General features: G+C 38.3%; 1 protein-coding gene across 3 annotated transcripts in view; it reads left to right on the top strand.

Annotated features, from left to right (window-relative positions):
- Positions 1-35: 35 nt before the first annotated feature.
- LOC124154550 (mediator of RNA polymerase II transcription subunit 30-like) overlaps positions 36-19,832 on the top strand; it is a 34,750-nt gene continuing 14,953 nt past the window's right edge. The window contains exons 1-5 of one of the 3 annotated variants that reach the window (XM_046528359.1): positions 36-211; positions 311-434; positions 3,409-3,635; positions 14,540-14,761; positions 15,218-15,376. In XM_046528359.1, coding sequence (XP_046384315.1) covers positions 323-434; positions 3,409-3,635; positions 14,540-14,761; positions 15,218-15,376 — 720 coding nt within the window. In that variant the 5' untranslated portion in view covers positions 36-211; positions 311-322. Of the gene's footprint in view, positions 212-307; positions 435-3,408; positions 3,636-14,539; positions 14,762-15,217; positions 15,377-19,832 lie in introns of all 3 variants that reach the window. The other 2 variants (XM_046528360.1, XM_046528358.1) reach the window with 2 other exon arrangements.

The following is a 19,832-nucleotide window of genomic DNA, read 5'->3' as shown; positions in this document are numbered from 1 at the left end:
TTGCGAGTGCTGGCACTGCTTGCCTGATTTGTAACAATCGAAAAACGCTATTCACGCGTTGTTTGGTTCTCAAGGAGGGAGTCACCTGTGAACTCAAATATATTTCGGATTTTTATGAACACCATCATCTTTGGGGTATTAATAGAAGTAGCACTTCAAGTTTTCGCAAGTTAATCGTCAATTAGTCAGCCTGGAGTTCTATTCTGCACCTGTAAGCTCGTATTGCCCTGGATGTTACCTGCTGCTTTTTGCCATGAATGGCATTCTTTTTATATGTTTTCGCTATCTATCTTATTATTTTAATCAGCAGGAGCTTGTTAGGATGGCCGGGCCACAACATACCTTTCAGACAGGGTATCCTAATCCATCCTCAGGTGGAATGAGGTCGCAATTCGGTGTCGGTCCTCAGATGGGTGGCATGATGCAGCAGCAAGGTTTGGGTTGATATTATTTTTCTTCGAGCGTGGGAAATGTTTATTTAGATTTATTATTACACTTTTCCTTAGTAATTGTTTCTCGGATTTTAAATTATGTAACATTTCTTTTGTAGGAGAATCGAACTGACTTATATGATTTGGTTAATATGAAAGAATTGCCTCGATAATATGCTGATACCTAGTCAATCATTTTTTAATTTCCGTAATAAGCATCATTTAAGTCCCATTCGTGCACATCAGTTTGCATTCATCTTTTGTCAAATAGTCGTTTATGTTGGATACCGACTTGTATTTTCACGAAACTTGCTATGGACATTGATCTTGGTATTAATTGAGATTGTGTGAAATTTTGAGTCCCAGTGTTAATAGTCAACCCAGTGGCGGGAGTACCCAGCGAGGGGCAGGGGAGGGCAGCTTCCCCAGAAGCAAAAATTGCAAGTCTCTAAGAAAACTCAATACTGAATTGAAACCGAAAGTATTCAACAAATTTTCTTTAAACCCACGAAAAATGATATGTATTAGTATAAGATATGAAACTAAAATAAAACTCTATTTTCAAGGAAAAAATTCATAAACTAATGTCACAACTTGGCTTGCCCCCCCAAGACCATAGCCTGCCCCCCCCCCCTCCTAGTTATGATCCTGGGTACACCCTTGATAGTCTATATATAATGGGTTCATCATGAGAGCCAGATTCACACATTTTATTGTGTATGCAGAAAATATTTTGGGAGACAGAAGAGGAATACTGATTTATTCTGAAATAATAATTGAAGCATAATTTAGCCTCACTACATCTTTTCCTATTGTATGAATCGATAGTATTTCTATGCTTGTTCATTGCTGCAAAAAGATGTCCAGTTACAGTGCCTGCATCTCTTCTTCCTTTGGGGCCCAACCACTGTAAGAAGGATCTCGTGGCAAACTGCTGTCTCTGACCCCCCTCTTCACGATGGCTTTTCCCTTTCTCTCTCCTTGAAAGCAAAAACCCTACCATATGTATGTTTTCTAAATAGAAACAATTTCCTCCTTATCCCTCCCTCAACTCCCCCTCCCCCAACAATTATCCCTCAACCCCTTGATGAGATCTCTCAGTAAATAGGACAATCCACCAGTGGAAAAAATTACCTTTGTGAGCCATCTGTTTGTAAATTTAGCATTAAATAATAATTATTTATCTTCATAAATTACTTTTAAATTGTTTAAAGACATTACCCAATATTATTTTATGAATAATGATTTTTTTTTATTTTTAGCATAATGTCAGGGGTGGTATCACTATTAGTTATCAAATATTCATAAAACGAAAAAAAAAAAAATATGCGGCATAAATGTTTTTGATTTTAAGAAGTGTTGTTAGTGTTTTTAAATTTGTGCTTCAATTTGTTTTTATGTGAGTGATAACATGTCATAACAAGGCATGGCATTTACCTAAATTAATACCAATATCAACATCTGCTTTTAGTTGCTTCTGAGATAACTATTTAACGGACAGGTATAATTTTACCTTTATAATGATTGTAACTGAATTTTTAGCATTATAATTTATCATGGTTTTTATGATACCACTATTATCAATATTTGGCTCAAAGTAATATTTGGCTTTGGTTGTGGTGGTATGCTCTGGGTCATGTAGGCAAGCATACTTTGAGGCCTCAGTCAATTGTAATATTTGAATAATGGAACGACATATTTTTCCCTTAAGCAATGAAATACATAATGAGATAAAAGTTGACCTCCATTTAATAACCGAATAATTTAATCACTTTTTTCACATTTTTCATGGTTTCCATAAAAATTGGCATATTAGATGTTACTTATATGTAATATTGATAGAAATGGTTTAGGCAACTGTTGTTATAGACAATGAGTGGTTATTTAACCCATTCCGGTGAAGAGCGAGTGATTTTTGGGCCTGCCTTGGTTTGTCTTAAGATGAAGAGCATGCAAATCACCAGTCACATTGTTGTTGTTGCATTTTAAAATTTGCTTATAACTTATGTATAAATATTATTTTTTACCAATAAAACCTACATTCATTCCATTAAAAAAGACACTTATCTTGTAATGAAATTCCATTTGATATAAAACAATAGGTATAAGAATAAAAATTTTAGAAAATTTTATAGGTGTCTGGTCCAGACATTTCGTGAAAAATTAAGGGGTGAATAGCTAATTAAGGTTCTGCCATTGACTCTTGTTCACTTATTTATGTTTAAATTTGATAATAATAACCACTCTGTTGTCCCTTATTCCTTTTGGTATGGTGGAAAATACATATTTCATTGAACCAGAGCATCAAGCTACCATCATGTGCTCAGCTCTGAACTGGAAAACTCACCTCAAAGGCTTGCCACTGTATCTTAAGTGAGTGAATTGCATATTACTCTGCTCCAGGGCAGAATAGTAGGGCTCAAGGTAGCTAATAAGATGTTGGACATTAGGGCTTAAATCCCTGTTATAAATGCTAAATGACCTGATGAATCTGAGACAATCCAAACCACAGGACTGATTCTCTGGAAAACCGACCAGCCCTATAAAGAAAAATATGATATTTTCTTGGCGTATGATGTTGATGAACTGCTTTTGGGTTTGCAGCTAGGTCAGGCTCTCCATCATTGCTTAAATTTTGGTGGCAGAGTCATCCATCGTCCACTGGGCTCTATGTGGTGCTGAGGAATTTTCCAGTATTTACACAGACAGATGTTGACTCATATGACACATGATCCATGAAAAAAGGTGAGAATCGGCTCACTGATCACAGGTCAACTGAGCCAATATTGGTGTATGTAAATACCAGAGAATTCCACAACATGAACTCCAGCCCTGAGGACGATGGATGAGTCAGCCATTGAAAATTGGCAATAATGGATATCCAGACCTGGCTGAAAGCCTGGGGGCAGTTTATCAACCAGTAGACCTGTGTTTTCATATTAGAAAATACTGGTAAATAAATACAATTATGTTGCAGGGATGATGATGCCCCAACAGTCGTACCAGATGCAGCAGCAGCAACAACAACAACAGCAGCAGCAGCAGATGCAAGCAGCACAGGTGGCAATGCACTTGCAGCAACAGCAACACCAGTTGCAGCAGCAACAACAACAGCAGCAGCAACAGCACCACCACATGCAGCAACAACAGCACCAGCAGCAGATGGCACAGCAACAACAAATGGCACAACAGCAAATGTCAATGGTAAGGTGCCACTGTAACTATAGCCGAGCAAAGCCCCTCTCAAACTCGCCAACTTTCGCTTCAAATTAAATGTATACACTCAAGCCTTGAGTTAACCAAGTGTGGCTGCACTTAACCACTGCATGGCTTTGAGTTCAAAGACAATCGCCTGGTACAAACAGATTTGGTTGACTAATTAGCTACTTGGGCTTGCTATAACAAATTTACTTTACTCTAACCTGTAAATTGGAGGAATACTCCAACGAGCTGCAAAAAGTGAGGCAGTGATTTCTCAGGCAGCACGTTGTTTAACTGTACTTGACGATTTGTTGTTGAGTTTAGCTGCACTCGGCCGCAGGTTTTTATTACTTTGCCCGAGTGTGGGCTCGTTGTCCATTTCTCCTCCATAAATGTGTATGTAATGGGAATGACATATGTATGTCCAGAAATGGTTGAATGTCATGACAAATATTGATTTTGACCGAATTTTGCAGAACTTTTCTTTTAGCCCATCATCCAACAAAAACTTAAATATTTCATAAACACTGTGGTTAATCTCTTGTGCTTAACTCTCAACTATCCAAATGGTAATCTCTTTAATGAAATACTTGTCGCCCGATGATCAAAATGAAGAATACAAAATATACTGCCATGACAAAACCCCTGGGTGAGAGTTGACGATGCTAACCACTACACCAATCACCAACCCATCCGTAAGAGATGCACTACTTTGGAATAATATATGACTTGCCAAAATCACCACAAGGAATGGCAAATGGAGGTATCAACCAAGCTGGATTTGATACAAACACATACAAAAGTCAGTTATTCCGAACTAAAAAAGTAAAAAATGCTACCGCAAAAAAATGAACAATAATAACCAGAACAAAAATTTGAAAAAAGATAAGAGCAACTTATGCTATTGCCAAGACAGTAAATAATTGTAATATTTTAGTTTAAAAGTTTTAACAGATCTGTAATTTTTAACATCAGTTGGCATCTTATCCAAATATGACAAGCAGTAGCATCAAAAGATTTACTTTAAATAGTGGTGCGATTCCCAGGGAAATATAACATATTAGGATCAGACGTAGTGTACATTGTAGAGACAGAGGGACAACTAAGGAACAATTAATATAATAATAATAATAATAAATTTATTAACCTTCAATTTTACAAGGCAAGTCAATAGTAATGATCAAGTACATAAAAGGTAATAGTCAAGTATATAAAGTCAGTAATAGATACCTCAGAGGTTTATTTTAAATAGAACAAAGTAAAAGCATCCCAGAAGGTATTCTCTACGGTATTTGATGTTGAGCCATCTTAGTTGCTTATAATATGGTGTATGTGGACGTCCATGGGAAGGTCAAAAATGAACCTAAGGCAAGAGTTTAAGGCCTGGTGAAGTTTTAACTATTTTCATCTTTGAGGTCAATATAAGCAAGACATCTGTAATCTATTACAGAGAAAATAAGTGACGATATGAGTGTTTTTCTAGTATTAGAGGAAGTAGGTGTAGGAAGTAGTAAAATCTGTGAACTTTTAACTGATAAACTATAGAATAAATCTTCTTAGAAATATTATTTACATGACAATCCCATGATAAATTGGCAGTTAACATAATCCCTAGATTATGCACGGTACTGGAATATGGAATTGGTATGGCGTTAACTGCAATTTTGGCAGTAGTAATGAGGTTAATGTTGTGTAACATCCTAAAACTGCCAATGATAATAGATTTAGTTTTACTTGAATGTAGGATGAAATCGTGATGAGTGGCCCTCTCGGTTATTCTATTAGTGTCTTCATTAATTTTTGGTACAGCCCCGTCAGTTTCATAAGGCGAACAACTGCGGTCAATTTGGAGATCATTGGCATAGAGCATGTAACTGGTGTGCTTTAGGCAATTGGGAAAGTCGAGTATGTACAGAGAGAATAATAGGAGGCCAAGGACAGACCCTTGGGGTACACCAGTGGTGACTGCTGCCCAAGTTGAGAGATTACCTTCACTGTCTCTCACTGGTTGGTAATGATCAACTAAGTAAGAATGGAACCAATTTAGCACAGAGCATGAGAGGTTGAGGTTTTCAGTTTATCAAGTAGGTTATTGTGATTTACTCGATCAGTTGCCTTACTAAAATTGAATAAAACCAGCACTGTTATCTTTGGCTTGGCGTAAGTCGTCCCTAATTTTTATTGAAGTGGAGAAGTTATTATGGAATCCAGATTGGAATGGATCAAATCTATTTTCTTGGGAAAAAAATTCACCTACAGCACACTCCTGATTATCCGGCTGCGGCTTATCTGTGCATGAGTTTTACACTTCTTCGATGTTTTCCGCAATCTTTATTAAAAAATCAATCGGACGCAAAAGCACCAGGATATTTGCATTTTAATGCAAGACTACACCGGCCTTATTATTTCCATTTGAAATTTATTCTTAAAAGGGAATTATTTTATTTACTTTTTGACACGGAATGTTTAAAGTTTACTTGTACATCTGCTCTACCATGCAGAAGGTGATCAGCGATGGGAAAAAAACTCTTGATTAATTTTGGAAGATTCTTCAATTGTTAAGCAATCGCAAAGTAAGAGAAATGTTGTCGACGGTCCATAATTATATATTTAATATAGCAAATGCCCAATTATTGCGGTGGCCTCGGATTGAGTTGAATACGGCCCAAAGGAGGCGGAGATTTTGTTGCTCTTGGGCATATTTATGCTGTGACTACAGTCCAGCCGCTGAGAGTTGTCGGATGACAGAAGGGTCTAGTTTGGGGTGGGGGGCAAGGTTGCGAGGTAAGAAAGGGAAACGCCCAAGTCACATGTGAACAAAAGGGTTCCGTGAAGAAAGGAGTCAGAAAGGACGACGAGCGTTAAGGACCCAAAGGAAGAATTCTTTATTTTGGTGATTCGAAGAAAGGGCTTGTTTTTGGTGGCTCAGGCTTGTTGCAGTGCTTCATATGCATGTGTAAACGTTGTATGACTAGGCAAGGGTGTGAGGTGCATTTGGGGGACAGCAATTGGCTGCAAACCGTGCTGGCACAGGGCTCTCCGCCCCTCATTTTGGACTGTCATCGGACAACTCTCACCGGCTGGACTTTAGTAAAGGTCAATCTGGAGAGGAAGGGAATGGTAGAAGTGAAGGCAGCAGGGGGAAGTAGAAGTAGAGACAGCATGAGTCATAGCCAAGGACTCGCCTGTGAAGACAAATTTCCGAGTCCTGGTTTCCTGTAACTGCTGCTGTGTGATGGGTTGATTGCACATCCATTACCTACACGGAAGCTCTGAGTTCACGTTATTTAAACATCACAGGTGTGATTGCGTTCGGTGATCACAGAACTGCATCAGTGGCTTACCGGGCAACTTGCGTGAGACGTGACTACGCAGCGTGGTGCCTGACAGTGTAGTTTCCGATGTTGCGCTGCGGTTTTGAAACATTCTTGTTAACCAATTTTCTGAATCCTTGATCTCGCAGACACGGGTGGTTTTCGGAAACCGGGCATTACATGGAGCAGTAGGAATTTGAGTGCCATCATGTTTATGTCGTTTAAAAGGTCGCAGCTGGGAAAAAATAAGTGTGAATGATTTCGGGAAGCAACTTAAAATAAGAGAACATGTGAATAAATAATAATCAATTGTTTGATTTGCATGAATTATGAAAATTACCTGAAATTAAAGTGAATGTTTGGATTATTAGTGTTTTCTGATTATTCGAGGCCGCCTCTTCCCATCATTAGCCCAGATAATCAGGAGTATGCTGCGCTTGGAAATGGACAATACGTTCTAAAGCTTTGGAGAGGGTACAAAGTATGGAGAGTGGTTGGTAATCAGATGGGTTTGAGGGATTTTTTACCTTTTTAATTGGTGTTACCTAAGAGGACTTCCATAGAATAGGAAACTTGCAGGATTGCAGTGAATGATTAAAAAGGTCAAGAATAATTGGCATAATAACCTTATAAGACTTATGTATTGTTGTATAAGATATCTCCTCCTGTAGAATTGGATTTAGACTGAAAATTAAACTATTTAGTATTTCGGGAGTGATAGTCTAGATAGAGTGGATAAATAGAATTTTTTGTCAGAAAATGGTATGGCGGAATCAAGAAAATTGGGTCGAGGAGAAAGAAGAGGGCAGTTACCTTGATCAGTGTTTGATAGACACATAAAATATTATTAACCCTTTCGCGTCGGATGTCGAGTGGAGCCGACGGGCATTTTCATATGCAGAACACCTGACGTCGGGTATAGCTGTCGCGGATTTTTCAACGCAGACAACCGGACATTGATTCTGGCCGACGCGAGGGAAGGGAAGTGACCGCAGAGGTAGCAATTGTCGGATGCATTCAGGCCCAGCCTGGGACACAGCTTAACGAGTCCTTAGGGCCACTCCCAGGTAATAAAGCCCGACCTTCCCACTCATTTATGACCGTCCTCACAGCAGGAAACCGTTGCATAGTAGTTACGTTTTCAATAGTTTTGTATGTGATATGTTTTATTGCATACTACTATGTTTTTTTACTTTGAAATGAATTCTTCGTTTTGTTCTGTGCCCAAGCAATTTTTAAACGGATATGTTTTATTGCATACTACTATGTTTTTTTACTTTGAAATGAATTCTTCGTTTTGTTCTGTGCCCAAGCAATTTTTAAACGGAATTTTAGCATTAAAAATAACGGACTTCCAGATTTATAGTCTTATTACCTTATATTTACTAACTTAGTTGTTATTAACGCTAGAAACCCGTTTAAAATTCCACAGCGCTTAAAAAAACAGTAGTACTTCTTTCAGAAAAGTAAATCATTTAGAATCAACTACAATGTTTGGTTGAAAAAAACACTGGTAACGCTAAAAGTTGACCGTGGATTTGTGCTATGTTAGGGTTAGAGGGTGAAGTCCAGTGGCCGGGGTAAGGGACGAGCTCCCCGTTGAGCTGGGCCACAAATCTGAGGGATGAAAATACCCAGGTAACTCACCCCCAAAAAAGAGCTCCGTACAGAGAGATTTAAAATATTCTTATGCTACTCGTAGCACGAAAACATTTTTCTACTGTAGGCGCCGGCAGGAAAGGGTTAAGTTTGTCCCCTGTGAGATTAGAAGCCAAATTGTTTTGCTTTTTTTTGGACTATTCCAAGTAGTCGCAGTTTCTTCCAAATGCACTTAGGTTCTTGAAGCTGGGAAAGGGCCTTAGAGTTATAGTTTCTTTTCGATTTTATTTATCAAAAGCTTGACCTTGGCTCTCAGACGTTAGTATACAGCATGAAGAACTGGCTGCTTAGAGTGAATGAAAGCTCTTCTAAACCGATTGCATTCACACATTTTTTTGTGAATGCCATATGTCAACCAGGGAGCAGTAGATTGTTTAGGGTAGCAGATACACACAGGAGCATGTTGATTGAAATAACTCACAAGATAATCATTAAAAATTTTAAGTTTATCGTCGATGCAATTTGACTGAGTCATGTGCAGCCAATCAGCAGAAAGTAGGTCTTCCAGAAATCTTTCGAGATAGAAGTTTCTGAAATCACAAAATACAAAGGCAGGGAGTTCAGCAAAAGGAAAGGTAAAATTGTACAAAATGGATATTAGGTCATGAGCAGATAAGAAAGGCACTGGAGATTGTAAGAAGTGTTATAGTTTCTCCATGTCATCCACCACATAGAGGTCCAGGCAGGTATGGCTATTTAGAGTATGGTGGGTAGGTTGTGAAGGGACGAGGTGAAGATTGTTACAGTGGAAGAAATTGTTTAAGAGTCTTAAATTTCAGGATTCGTCATAATCACATTAAAGTCACAAAATTTACAGTTGACTGTCTTTAAAATTGTATGATAAAGTATTGCAAAACAGCACTCTTTCATCTTGTCAAGCTTTTGTTTTTACTATTTTACTGTTTGTCATTACCTCATTTTCTTGCTATGTATCAACATCTTAGTCTTCTTTTTGTTGATTATCAGCTGATATCTTGCCATTGTCCTTTACATATTTATCAAAGTCTTCTTTAAATCATGTCTGCTATGACTGCCATGTCATCAGCAAATTGCAGCTTACTAATTTATTTTCTGTAAATGTTGACACCTATAGCCTTCTCTTTTATTTCATTGGTGGCTTTCTTGATGTAAATATAAATATTATGTGGGACAATGTGAACCCTTGTCTCACTAAACTCGATTGTTTCAGGCTTAACTTTCTGAAAATCCATTGTGAACAATTAAAAGGTTTGGTAATTTTTCACACAATGTATTAAATAAATAAAAATTTAATTTAATTTATTATTATTTTTTCACTATGTATTTATTTTTAAATAAATTGTGTGAAAAAGTGCCAAACCTTTTAATTGTTTCCTTGTCTCAGTCCTTTTCCTATTCTTGCTTCTGCACAGTTGGGTCCACATTTTATAACAGCTACATGGTTTGTGTACTAACTGTGCAAAATTTTGTGTGCATTGAAATAAAACATTGCACATTGTAAAATTGAACCAAAAAATTTATTACAGCTTTCCTCTTTCCACGAAGTGGTATAGAATTTCAACCTATACCTTGAGTGAAATTAACTTGAAAAAGCAATGGAGAAAAGTCTGTACAGAATGGAGAACTTGCACATTTTTTTGAAAAAATAGAGGAAAAAGAGGACGATGAATCTTGCACCATGCAAAAACCAGAGGGCTAGGTAACGCTTCATTCCCGAGATAAAAATTCTCAAAGTTATCGAAATTCCAACGGCGCGAAAAACGGCATTTGAAAGGGGGCGTGGTCAACTCAAGTGGGTCTGCCGTCACAACTGCCATTGCGAGAACTCCGAGGCAGTACCACAGCAGCGGTTGCTGTTACGGCTGCTTCCTCAGGGACTCAGGGCAGCATCAACTGGGAGAGGGTGGCCACAAATGCCCCTTGAGAGTGAAGTATCTTAATTATGGATTTAGGTGTGTAAACATCTGCGCTGCCTTAACTGCTACAATAAGAGGTTGTACTTCATTGAATGATGGCTGCAAAACTACTATTTGTTCACTGATTTAGAGCCTTAAATTAGCCCACACAAGTGGCAGTTGAATTTCTCAGTGGTATTCGTTAATATGATTAATTTACTAGATATACAAACTTCACACACAGCTTTGATATTGATAGCTTGATTGTGAAATGTCATACCTATATACAGTGAACAAAGGTTGTGAACACGCCATTGACAATTTTTACATTACTGTGAGACATTTATCGATAGCATAATAGCACTGTATACAATTCAATCACGGTGGTACACTGATAATTACAACTCTTGGCCGATATTTTTCAAACTTTGTGCATTACAACCACTGGCACTATGATTATCAGCAGTAGATTAACGGGAGTTGTCACGTTGAAAATAACACTATTTTGGCACAAAAGATGATTCTAGATCTCCAAGCAGCGAGCCAAAGTTGTATTCACTGTTATTCACCTAATGATACAAGCATAGGCAGACTTAAATGATGAATTTTTCGGTGCCTACGAAGAAATGGATTATTGGGTTATTGCATGTAAAAAGATAGCAGACAATAGCAAACATCAAAATATGTAGTTCTATTTACATAAATGAATGAGGTGTCGTCCATAGTATCAACTTACAATTAACTAGAGATGTGCGAATAGTATCCGCGAATACTCGAATACCTCGAATACTAGAAAGTATTCGATATTCGGGATCTCGAATAGTTATGCCAAAGGTACCGTCAAGAATACCTCGAATACTTTGAATTTCGCGTCATACACTGTCGCTCGCACGTCATTGGTAGTTGACTCGGAAAAATGAGAACTGTAGTCGTTTAGTGCATGCAGTGCCGTTATAGCCAAGCTGACGAACTACATCAAATTCGTGGGTTAGAGCCGTTAGAGCGGTGAAAAGAGTTCGACGTGGGGAACCGAAATTGATCGGGTGAAAAAAATCCGAAAATCCCAGAAAATCCCCCTCCATTCAGCATTCCCCCCACCCCCTCCGACGATTTCCTCTTCCCCGAAATCAAACAAAATGTCCAGGCTCGTGCAGGGATTGTATTATGAAGACCAGCTTCGAAAAAAATATCAAGTTACCGGAAAATAATAGAATCGCGTTTCACCCTTCCCTCTTTCTCCCCACTGACCATTTTCCAGCATCCATCTTTTGGTAAAATGAGAGGTGTTTGCCATGTGTCCTTTGTGGCTAATAACGACAGGCACTTATTTTGAATCTTTCCCAGGAGATGAAACTACCATAGGGAGGAACTCAGTGCCGTGGGATAGTGACATTGGCGCATTTCCCACGATCTGCTATCCCCCTCCATTCAGCATTCGCCTCACCCACTCTTGAAGATTTCCTCTTCTCCGAAATCAAACAATAGATCCCAGCTCGCGCAGGGATCGTATTACGAAGACTGTATTACGAAGACCTTAGCTTTGAAAAAATATCAAGTTACATGAGAACAATAAAAATGTGTCTCACGACCCCCCCCTCTACTCACCCACTGGCCTTTTTCTGCTTACCTGCTTTGAAGTTCACCATTTCTGGAGGTCAACTGCTGCATGAGTCCTCTACTAGCCTAAAACTTTTCTAACTATCTGATCTTTTTTCTGACTTTCGGCAATTGATATTACACTTTGATTGGATTGAAATATTAGTAATGTGCCCATAATTTAAAAAAGAATAAGACCAAACACGACTTATTTAAGACTTTATTTAAGCATTTTACGCAGGAAAATAAATACCGGGAAGACGAAGAAATACGACGGAGGCTTATCATTTTGGCGTAATGCTCAAATAAGGTGGTTTCCTTGCCTAAATCGAAATATGTATAAATACTCCTGAAATACGTATTTAACGCTTTTAGAGTTTTATAAGACGATATCTATTTTTCGCGATTAAATTAAAAGTGAAAAATTTCAAGCGCGCGAAAACGCGACGGGTAAGTATGAATGCCGGGAAAAACTCCGCGTGACGTAGTTTTGGTTCCCGCTGCCGCAAGTGAGGTGACTTTGGGGCGAGGCTCTGAGCGCTATTACGACGCAGGATGCTAGCAGGTAGCTGAGTACCATGCTAGCTGGTAGCGCTTGGCTTAAATAAGGTTTATTAATACCTTATCAAACGAAGAAAACTTTCCGACCTTAGCCAGTTTTAATAAGTGATTATTAAGACATGTTTCCCTGAGCTCTGTGCCTCATGCATGCAGTGGTAACCTCAGACGATGTAAAACTCCTATCCTCTCGTGTAGAAACTAGGTCCCTGTGATGTCACATGGAGTGGCATCGCATAGGCGCCAATCTGACCTTTTCCAAATGAGGATAAAATCGACCATTGCCATTGGTCTAAACCGGTATTTCTAGAACGAAATAATTTGTATATTATGAATACAATAATGGTGGGTTACGAATCACAATCAATGCCTTTCGTTTTCTTTAATGAAGGAAACTACCCTATTGTTTACATAAAATTAAAATATTCCATTAATCACCTAAATTCCTGTTTGAATCCTTTAAAGGCAATCACAATTACTCGCCAAAATCTTGGGTTTCCTGCTGCATAGGCGACCTAGTCAAACATTTTCACATTCATCGTTTAGTATTCGAGGTATTCGAATATTCGAGCAATGAATTGATATTCGAATTCGATATTCGAATTCGAGAAATCTACTATTCGACCCATCCCTACAATTAACGTATCCCCCTCCAACGGCCGTGGCTCAGACTGCTACAATGATGTTTCTTACCTATTTTAAAATATTTGGTTTCACTTCTCCAGTTTGATATTTTACTCACTCAGATATTAATATTATGAATAATACAAAATATGAGGGCTTCCGAGCCTCTATCGTCTATTATTTTGATTGAAATTGAAAATAACCAACACCTCTCACAAGCGAAGCTATCACAACTGCTGGTATTTCATAGAAATAATTACAACAATACATAACGTGGTCTGGAACGTGCTGGACTACTTCCTGTGTTGCCAGAACTCCAGGGCTCGACAGCTTAGGAAGGCATTGGCATAACGAGTAAAATTGTGGGATTCGTTTGCAATCGTATAAAACAATTAATACTTCAATTATCTCATAAATAACAGAAATTACTAAGGGTCATCATTAGACATTTCGAATTATGGTGGACATGTACTCGTCGCAGTTCATTAAGTACACTATCATATCGCAAGATGGTCAACTGCTGGCAGATAATCTGAAGCAGCATGAGCGTTTTCATCCGTGCGGATAAATAAGTCAATGATAATAGTAACTAATATTAATATCCTACTTGAAAATCCTCTAGAATAATCTATTAAATGAAAATGAGACAAACCATAAAGCAAAACCACAGGAAGAACTTTGAACGGCTCAAAGAACTCCGGTAACTACCACTCAACTCACTCGGAACGCATAGCAAGCAGTGAAATCGGAACCCAACGGCATATATGATGTCATGCACCCCTATGTCAAAATGGGGTACAGAAAGCTGTGTTTGAATCTATGCCCTGTCTTTGATTCACCACAGTTTAATAAATATGGGTCACTCGTCAATAAGAAAAGTATATTTATGGAATATGGTTAACTATAAGATACGTGGGTTAAAATGGCTGCAGCAAAACCTTGCAAGTTCTCCATTAAATCCTTTTCTTAGGGAAGTCAAAAAGTTGGCATTAATGGGGTAAAAATGACCCCAAAAATTGTTTTTGGCAAACATGATCGAGCACTAGATAAATGATCATTTGTATGACAAAGATCATTTGTAGTTAAAAGGATCATAAGGAAAATGATCATGAAGGGGTTGTACATATATCCTTTTCTTTCACCCTTTTGGGTATTTTCCTCTTTATGGATGTATAATCAAAGCTTAAGAGCGTTAAACTATTCATAGATGAAAATATGGGATTTCTGATGGCTGAATTTAAAGCATATAAACTTATCATGATGCGTGCCGTCCATTGTTTAGCAGCATCATCATCAGCAAACCCAGAACAACCACCACCAGCAGTACCACCAGAATCAGATGCAGCAGCAACAACAGCAGCAGCAAACTCCTCAGCAGCCTGGTGTCGCTCCTCCTCAGTCGAAAGAATTCAACACAGCCTCCCTTTGCCGCTGGGGCCAAGAAACAGTCCAGGACATTGTCTCTCGGACGCAAGAGGTCTTTCAGACCCTTAAGACTGTGCAGGTATGTTCATTACACCCCCTATCTCATTTTGAATTGGACTTCTTGTATTCATTTTGATATTGTTCTGTAGTTTGATGTATAACAGGGAACCTTTGTGGTGGAAAGTCTTTAAAGAAAACTCAACTATTTAGGATGGAAAACTTGTTTATTGATTTTTAATGATACCAATATCTAATAGTTACACCATTTTGCATGTTTTATTCATTTTAAATATCATCAACTTTGTGTACAATTTTTTAAAAATATTCTACCGTAAAGGAAATTTTAAATATCCTCCGTAAATTTTGGTCTTGCCATTGTATCAGTACCAAATACGTATTGATGGTAAAATTACTTTAAAGGTGAGCAAAACTTGAGCTTACGTAATGAAGAAGAACTCTTGTTGCATATCAATGTGATGCAATCAGTTTTCTTATTGTCATTTTTCTAACACACTTATTTTTGTCTCTTGTTAAGCCCCCAAATGGAACTGCGCAGGGAACAAATGCAGCCAATGAGAAAAGAGCAAAAATTCATGAACAGCTAAAAACAATTAGACTTCATTTTAAAAGGCTCAGGTTAATATATGAGAAATGCAATGAAAACTGCCAGGGCATGGAGTACACTCATATAGAGGTAAGTTCCTTTGACAGTTCAATTAGGCATGGATATTTGCAGTATTCTTGAAATTGGGGTCATATCAGCATATAAATTTGCAGTTCAGTTTGTGTCTCTGATGCCAGGACTATTAATATTCGACTTCATTTATTGCACCAGCATATGATGTGCAACATACCATCATGGAAGGTCATGTTAAATTGAAAGCATATACGATCATTAGTGACTTACCGTATTTGCACGAATCTAAGACGAACACGATTCTAAGACGACCCCCCCTTTTTTGGAACTCCACTAGGGAAAAATAATTATTTTGAAAAATAATTTGTTAGACGATTACTGGTGCCTATAAATTTATTCTATTTGCATTTTTTATTTATTTTTAATGTTGTTTTTGTGTTTTACGTTCATCATATATTGTTTATCTTCTTATTGCTGTTTGCTTTGATAATCCGCGACGAGAGTTTTGAGGTTGCAACTCCAATAAATTTATTATACTTCTATGTTATTTTATCGATCTCGGCACCAAAATATAGATGAAATAATATTAATGATAGACGTAGCGGAAAGCTGTTCCTGTTTCCCACAGTTGCGAGCACTGCCACGAGAGTCCATCACCTATACATTGTGCTTGCCGCGATGCATCGCGATGGCGACGCAAGATTCCTTGACGCGATGGCGATGCGAGATTGCTTGACGCGCTCGGCGAAATACCCTACTTTAACCCGAAAGTCATGCTTATGACCTTGTTACCACCAAGATGCAGCTGAGAGCTTGAAGAGGATATGAAATTCAGTAGTCAGCGAAATATTATACACACCCTGACACCATGGTCATCGTGAGAGAGAGCTGCAGACCGGACAGTCATATTCACTACCCGCGTTGTAATTGGGCGATTAATACAAGAAGTCCAAGGTATTTCTTGTTGTTTTATTCCAAAGTGGCCATAAACGAATACCGTAAGTTGGGGCGAGTTCGGACACTTTTTTATAAATAATCATTATTCCTGCATCGAAATATTTACCGAAAGTCGTGAAAATCGAAATTAATAATATATTAACCTTTGAAAACTTCATGTTAAAAATAAATTGATGTAGCTTTATTTTTACCTACGAAAAATATTCAATAACTTTATTCAAACACGCCTCACAGAGTGGGGCGAGTTCGGACACGTGCAAGATAATGACGTTTTCATTCATAGTAATATTTTTTTGTGACAATAGGAGATCATTTATTCATTAAAACGTGTTCTTATATCAATAATAACAATGAATTAATATTTTCCTTTTGTTACAAGACTTAAAACATATAACTTTTAGTTTCTTGTTTCCATCGGAAAAATATAGAGATCGAAAAATGTTACAAGCGCTGCATAGGTGGTTGTTACCTAGTTACTCCTATTTTTAGATTTTAATTCTAGTCATAAAATGGTAAAATGGAATACATAATTTATAAATGCATCCAAAAAATTTGCTTAGTGGTAAAATTATTACTAATTTAACGTCTAAATTAGGCCGGCAGGGGCGTAAGATTTCGCAGGTTTGGAAAGAGATGTTGATGAAAACGGGAATGCTTAAAAATGATATATTACAAAATAAATCAGCTTGACGTCACATTTTTATTGATGCAATTTAAAACAAACAATAAAATAATCTCTTCATTTATTATCACAAGTCTAACAAAAGAGCTCGATCTTTTAGCAATGACGCAACTTTGACACTTTAGGAATTGGACACTTTAGGAACTTTGACACTAGTTCAAATGTAAAAATAAAACATAGAACATCTTTATAATAACATTTATGAGTGCAAGAATTATTCAACAGCATCAATGTCAGTTAACCCACTAAAAACGAAGCGGCCCCTTTGCAAGTCCCTCGGCGCAGCCAGCTGACGAACAATTTGCGCTCTGCAAACTATAGACTCATCCTCAACGTCGGGGAAACAGAAATATGTCTCCTTCACTGTGGTTTTTTTCCGAAGGAAGTGCACTCTGATTCGTTCATTGGAACAGACTTCTACAACTTTTCCCACAAAAAACCTGTCACGCTTATCCGTCTCAAACTTAATCAAGAGGAATGAATTTTTAGGAATAGAGCCGGGAATTTCAAAATGACTTTCCTTAGATATATTATTATTTTCCGAGGCCAAAGAAAAAGAAGCACCTGCAGATGAATTCCCCCCCCCCTGTGAAACTTCTTCCATTTCTTCAACTAATGAACCTTTCATGCACTCAGCGCTAACACTTTTCTCCGGCTGAACATGAAGCCTTTTCCCCCTTGATTTTTTTTCTACATTTAATTCTACACGAGATGATGCAAGCCATTGCAAAAATGCATCTGACCATGCGATGCCTCCGGCGGAATTGACCGAATTTTCCTCCGGATTCAAAGAAGGAACTTTGTTTATTACTCGACTTTTGTCGAATGGGAAAATTCCTGCAGCTCTAAATCCAGCACGAACGTTGCCAGACAGGGAAGGTCCAATTGAGTCGAAGGCAGATTTCAATAATCTCGGAAACTCACTTTTAGGAAGAACTCCATGATTTTTACGCTTCCACCCATCAAGACATTTGCGCCATGCGATTTTAAGTGGCCTAAAAAAAGCAAGGTCGAGAGGCTGGCATAAATGGGTCGCATTAGGAGGGAGCATTACAAAATTTATTCCCATCACTTCGCACAGCCTAATTACCTCTAAGGAGAGGTGACTGGAAAGATTGTCTCCTATCAAAACTTTTGGCCCCAGCCTATTTTTGAAAAATGGCACGCACGTTGTAGTGAACCAGTCTTCGAAGGATGCAATGTCAAACCATCCGCTGCTATTTCGGTTAAACCTTGATCCTTCAATTCCACCTTCTACCCAAGTTGGATATAAGTGTACAGCTTTGTACACTGTGTACGGTGGAAGCAATTCTCCGCTTGCTGATGCTGCGATCATCACAGAAACACTTGTTTTGCTAGTGTCCTTGATGACTGATGGGTGTTTCTCTCCCCTCCTAACAATCACGCGAGATTTTCCAGGATCGTCACTAAAATTCGTTTCGTCGTAATTAACGATGTTTTCTGGAGGAACACCATCCAAAACCACTTCCAAATTTTTAAAATAATTTAGAAGCACTTCTCTAGTCACTGATGCACGGACCCTTCAAATGTTTTCACCGAGTCGCACTGTAAGTTCTCTCCGTCTCGCCATGAAACCCCGCACCCATTCCATTCCCGGACAGTTATCTTTAAACTTTTTTTCTTTCCGTCCCACCCTATTTAAATAATCCTTTACCACTAACTGGAGGTCAATGGGACGTAAAGGAATCCCCCACTCTGCGTATTTCAGAATCCCTTTGGTTAGCTGGTCCTCTTCTTCGGTTGATAGCACCGTTTGTCCCCCAGACTTTTTCGGGTGATTTCCTTTGAGTCTATCGTGGACTGTTGACTTTGGGACTCCAAATTCTTTGCACGCAGTGCGTAGCATCATGCGTCCACATTTTACGGCCTCAATTGCCTTTTCAAGTTGCCGCTCATCTTGCACGCGGAAGCGCCGGCCTCCAATCACCCTTACGTAGTTTCTCACCATTTCGCCCGCGAGCTGCATGAAATTGAATAATGCGTTCTAGTAAATACAATATTCATGATATTTAAATGAAATTTGTTGTATGTTATGTGAAGCTATGCAGCTTCAAAAGGTAATTAATCTCATGAAAATCGGAAGCACTTACCAAACAGCAAAGTAGTTTCTTTTCGGCGATAAGAAGTTCCACCAAACTGTTGCGCCGCAAACTAATCGGTTTGACTACGGCGAGGAGCATCAGATCCGCTGCATTTATACGCAATACGCTACATTGTATCATTTTCCGTCTGGGAGACATAATTTCACTGTATAACAATGTGACTTTCGGAAGAAAACACAATGTAAGTATGGGCCGGCGCGATCGTCCGAACTCGCCCCGCATGTCCGAACTCGCCCCAACTTACGGTACTCCCATCAAAATCCATGAATGATAAAATACTTAAGGATTAAGGTTATCAACATATGTGCACGTAAACAGAAAAATACGAAATGCCAACATATTAATTGCTTATAGCTACTAGTTGTATTAACAAGTTCTTTCTACATGTAACGCTACGCCTTCATCAGAAATGATGAAAAAAGATACTTTCACTTGGTGACGTTCCTAATTTACTAAAAATATTTTTTTTTAATATTTCACGAAGAATCATTTTAATTACTGTCACTATCACATTCATTTTCAGTTGAATCTTTATCACTGCTTTGCCAAAGTTCATCGTCCTCACTTCCATCCATTAGATTAGAAATACCGCATTTCTTAAATGTAGAGATGTGCGAATAGTATCCGCGAATACTCGAATACCTCGAATATTAGAAAGTATTCGATATTCGAGGTTTCGAATAGTTATGCCAAAAGTACCGCCTCGAATACCTCGAATACTTTGAATTTCGCGTCATACACTGTCGCACGC

This window comes from Ischnura elegans, chromosome 2 (assembly GCF_921293095.1).
Source record: "Ischnura elegans chromosome 2, ioIscEleg1.1, whole genome shotgun sequence".
Lineage (NCBI taxonomy): Eukaryota > Metazoa > Arthropoda > Insecta > Odonata > Coenagrionidae > Ischnura > Ischnura elegans.
The sequence above is the reverse complement of the archived record's forward strand: the minus strand, read 5'-3'. Positions and strand labels throughout refer to the sequence as shown.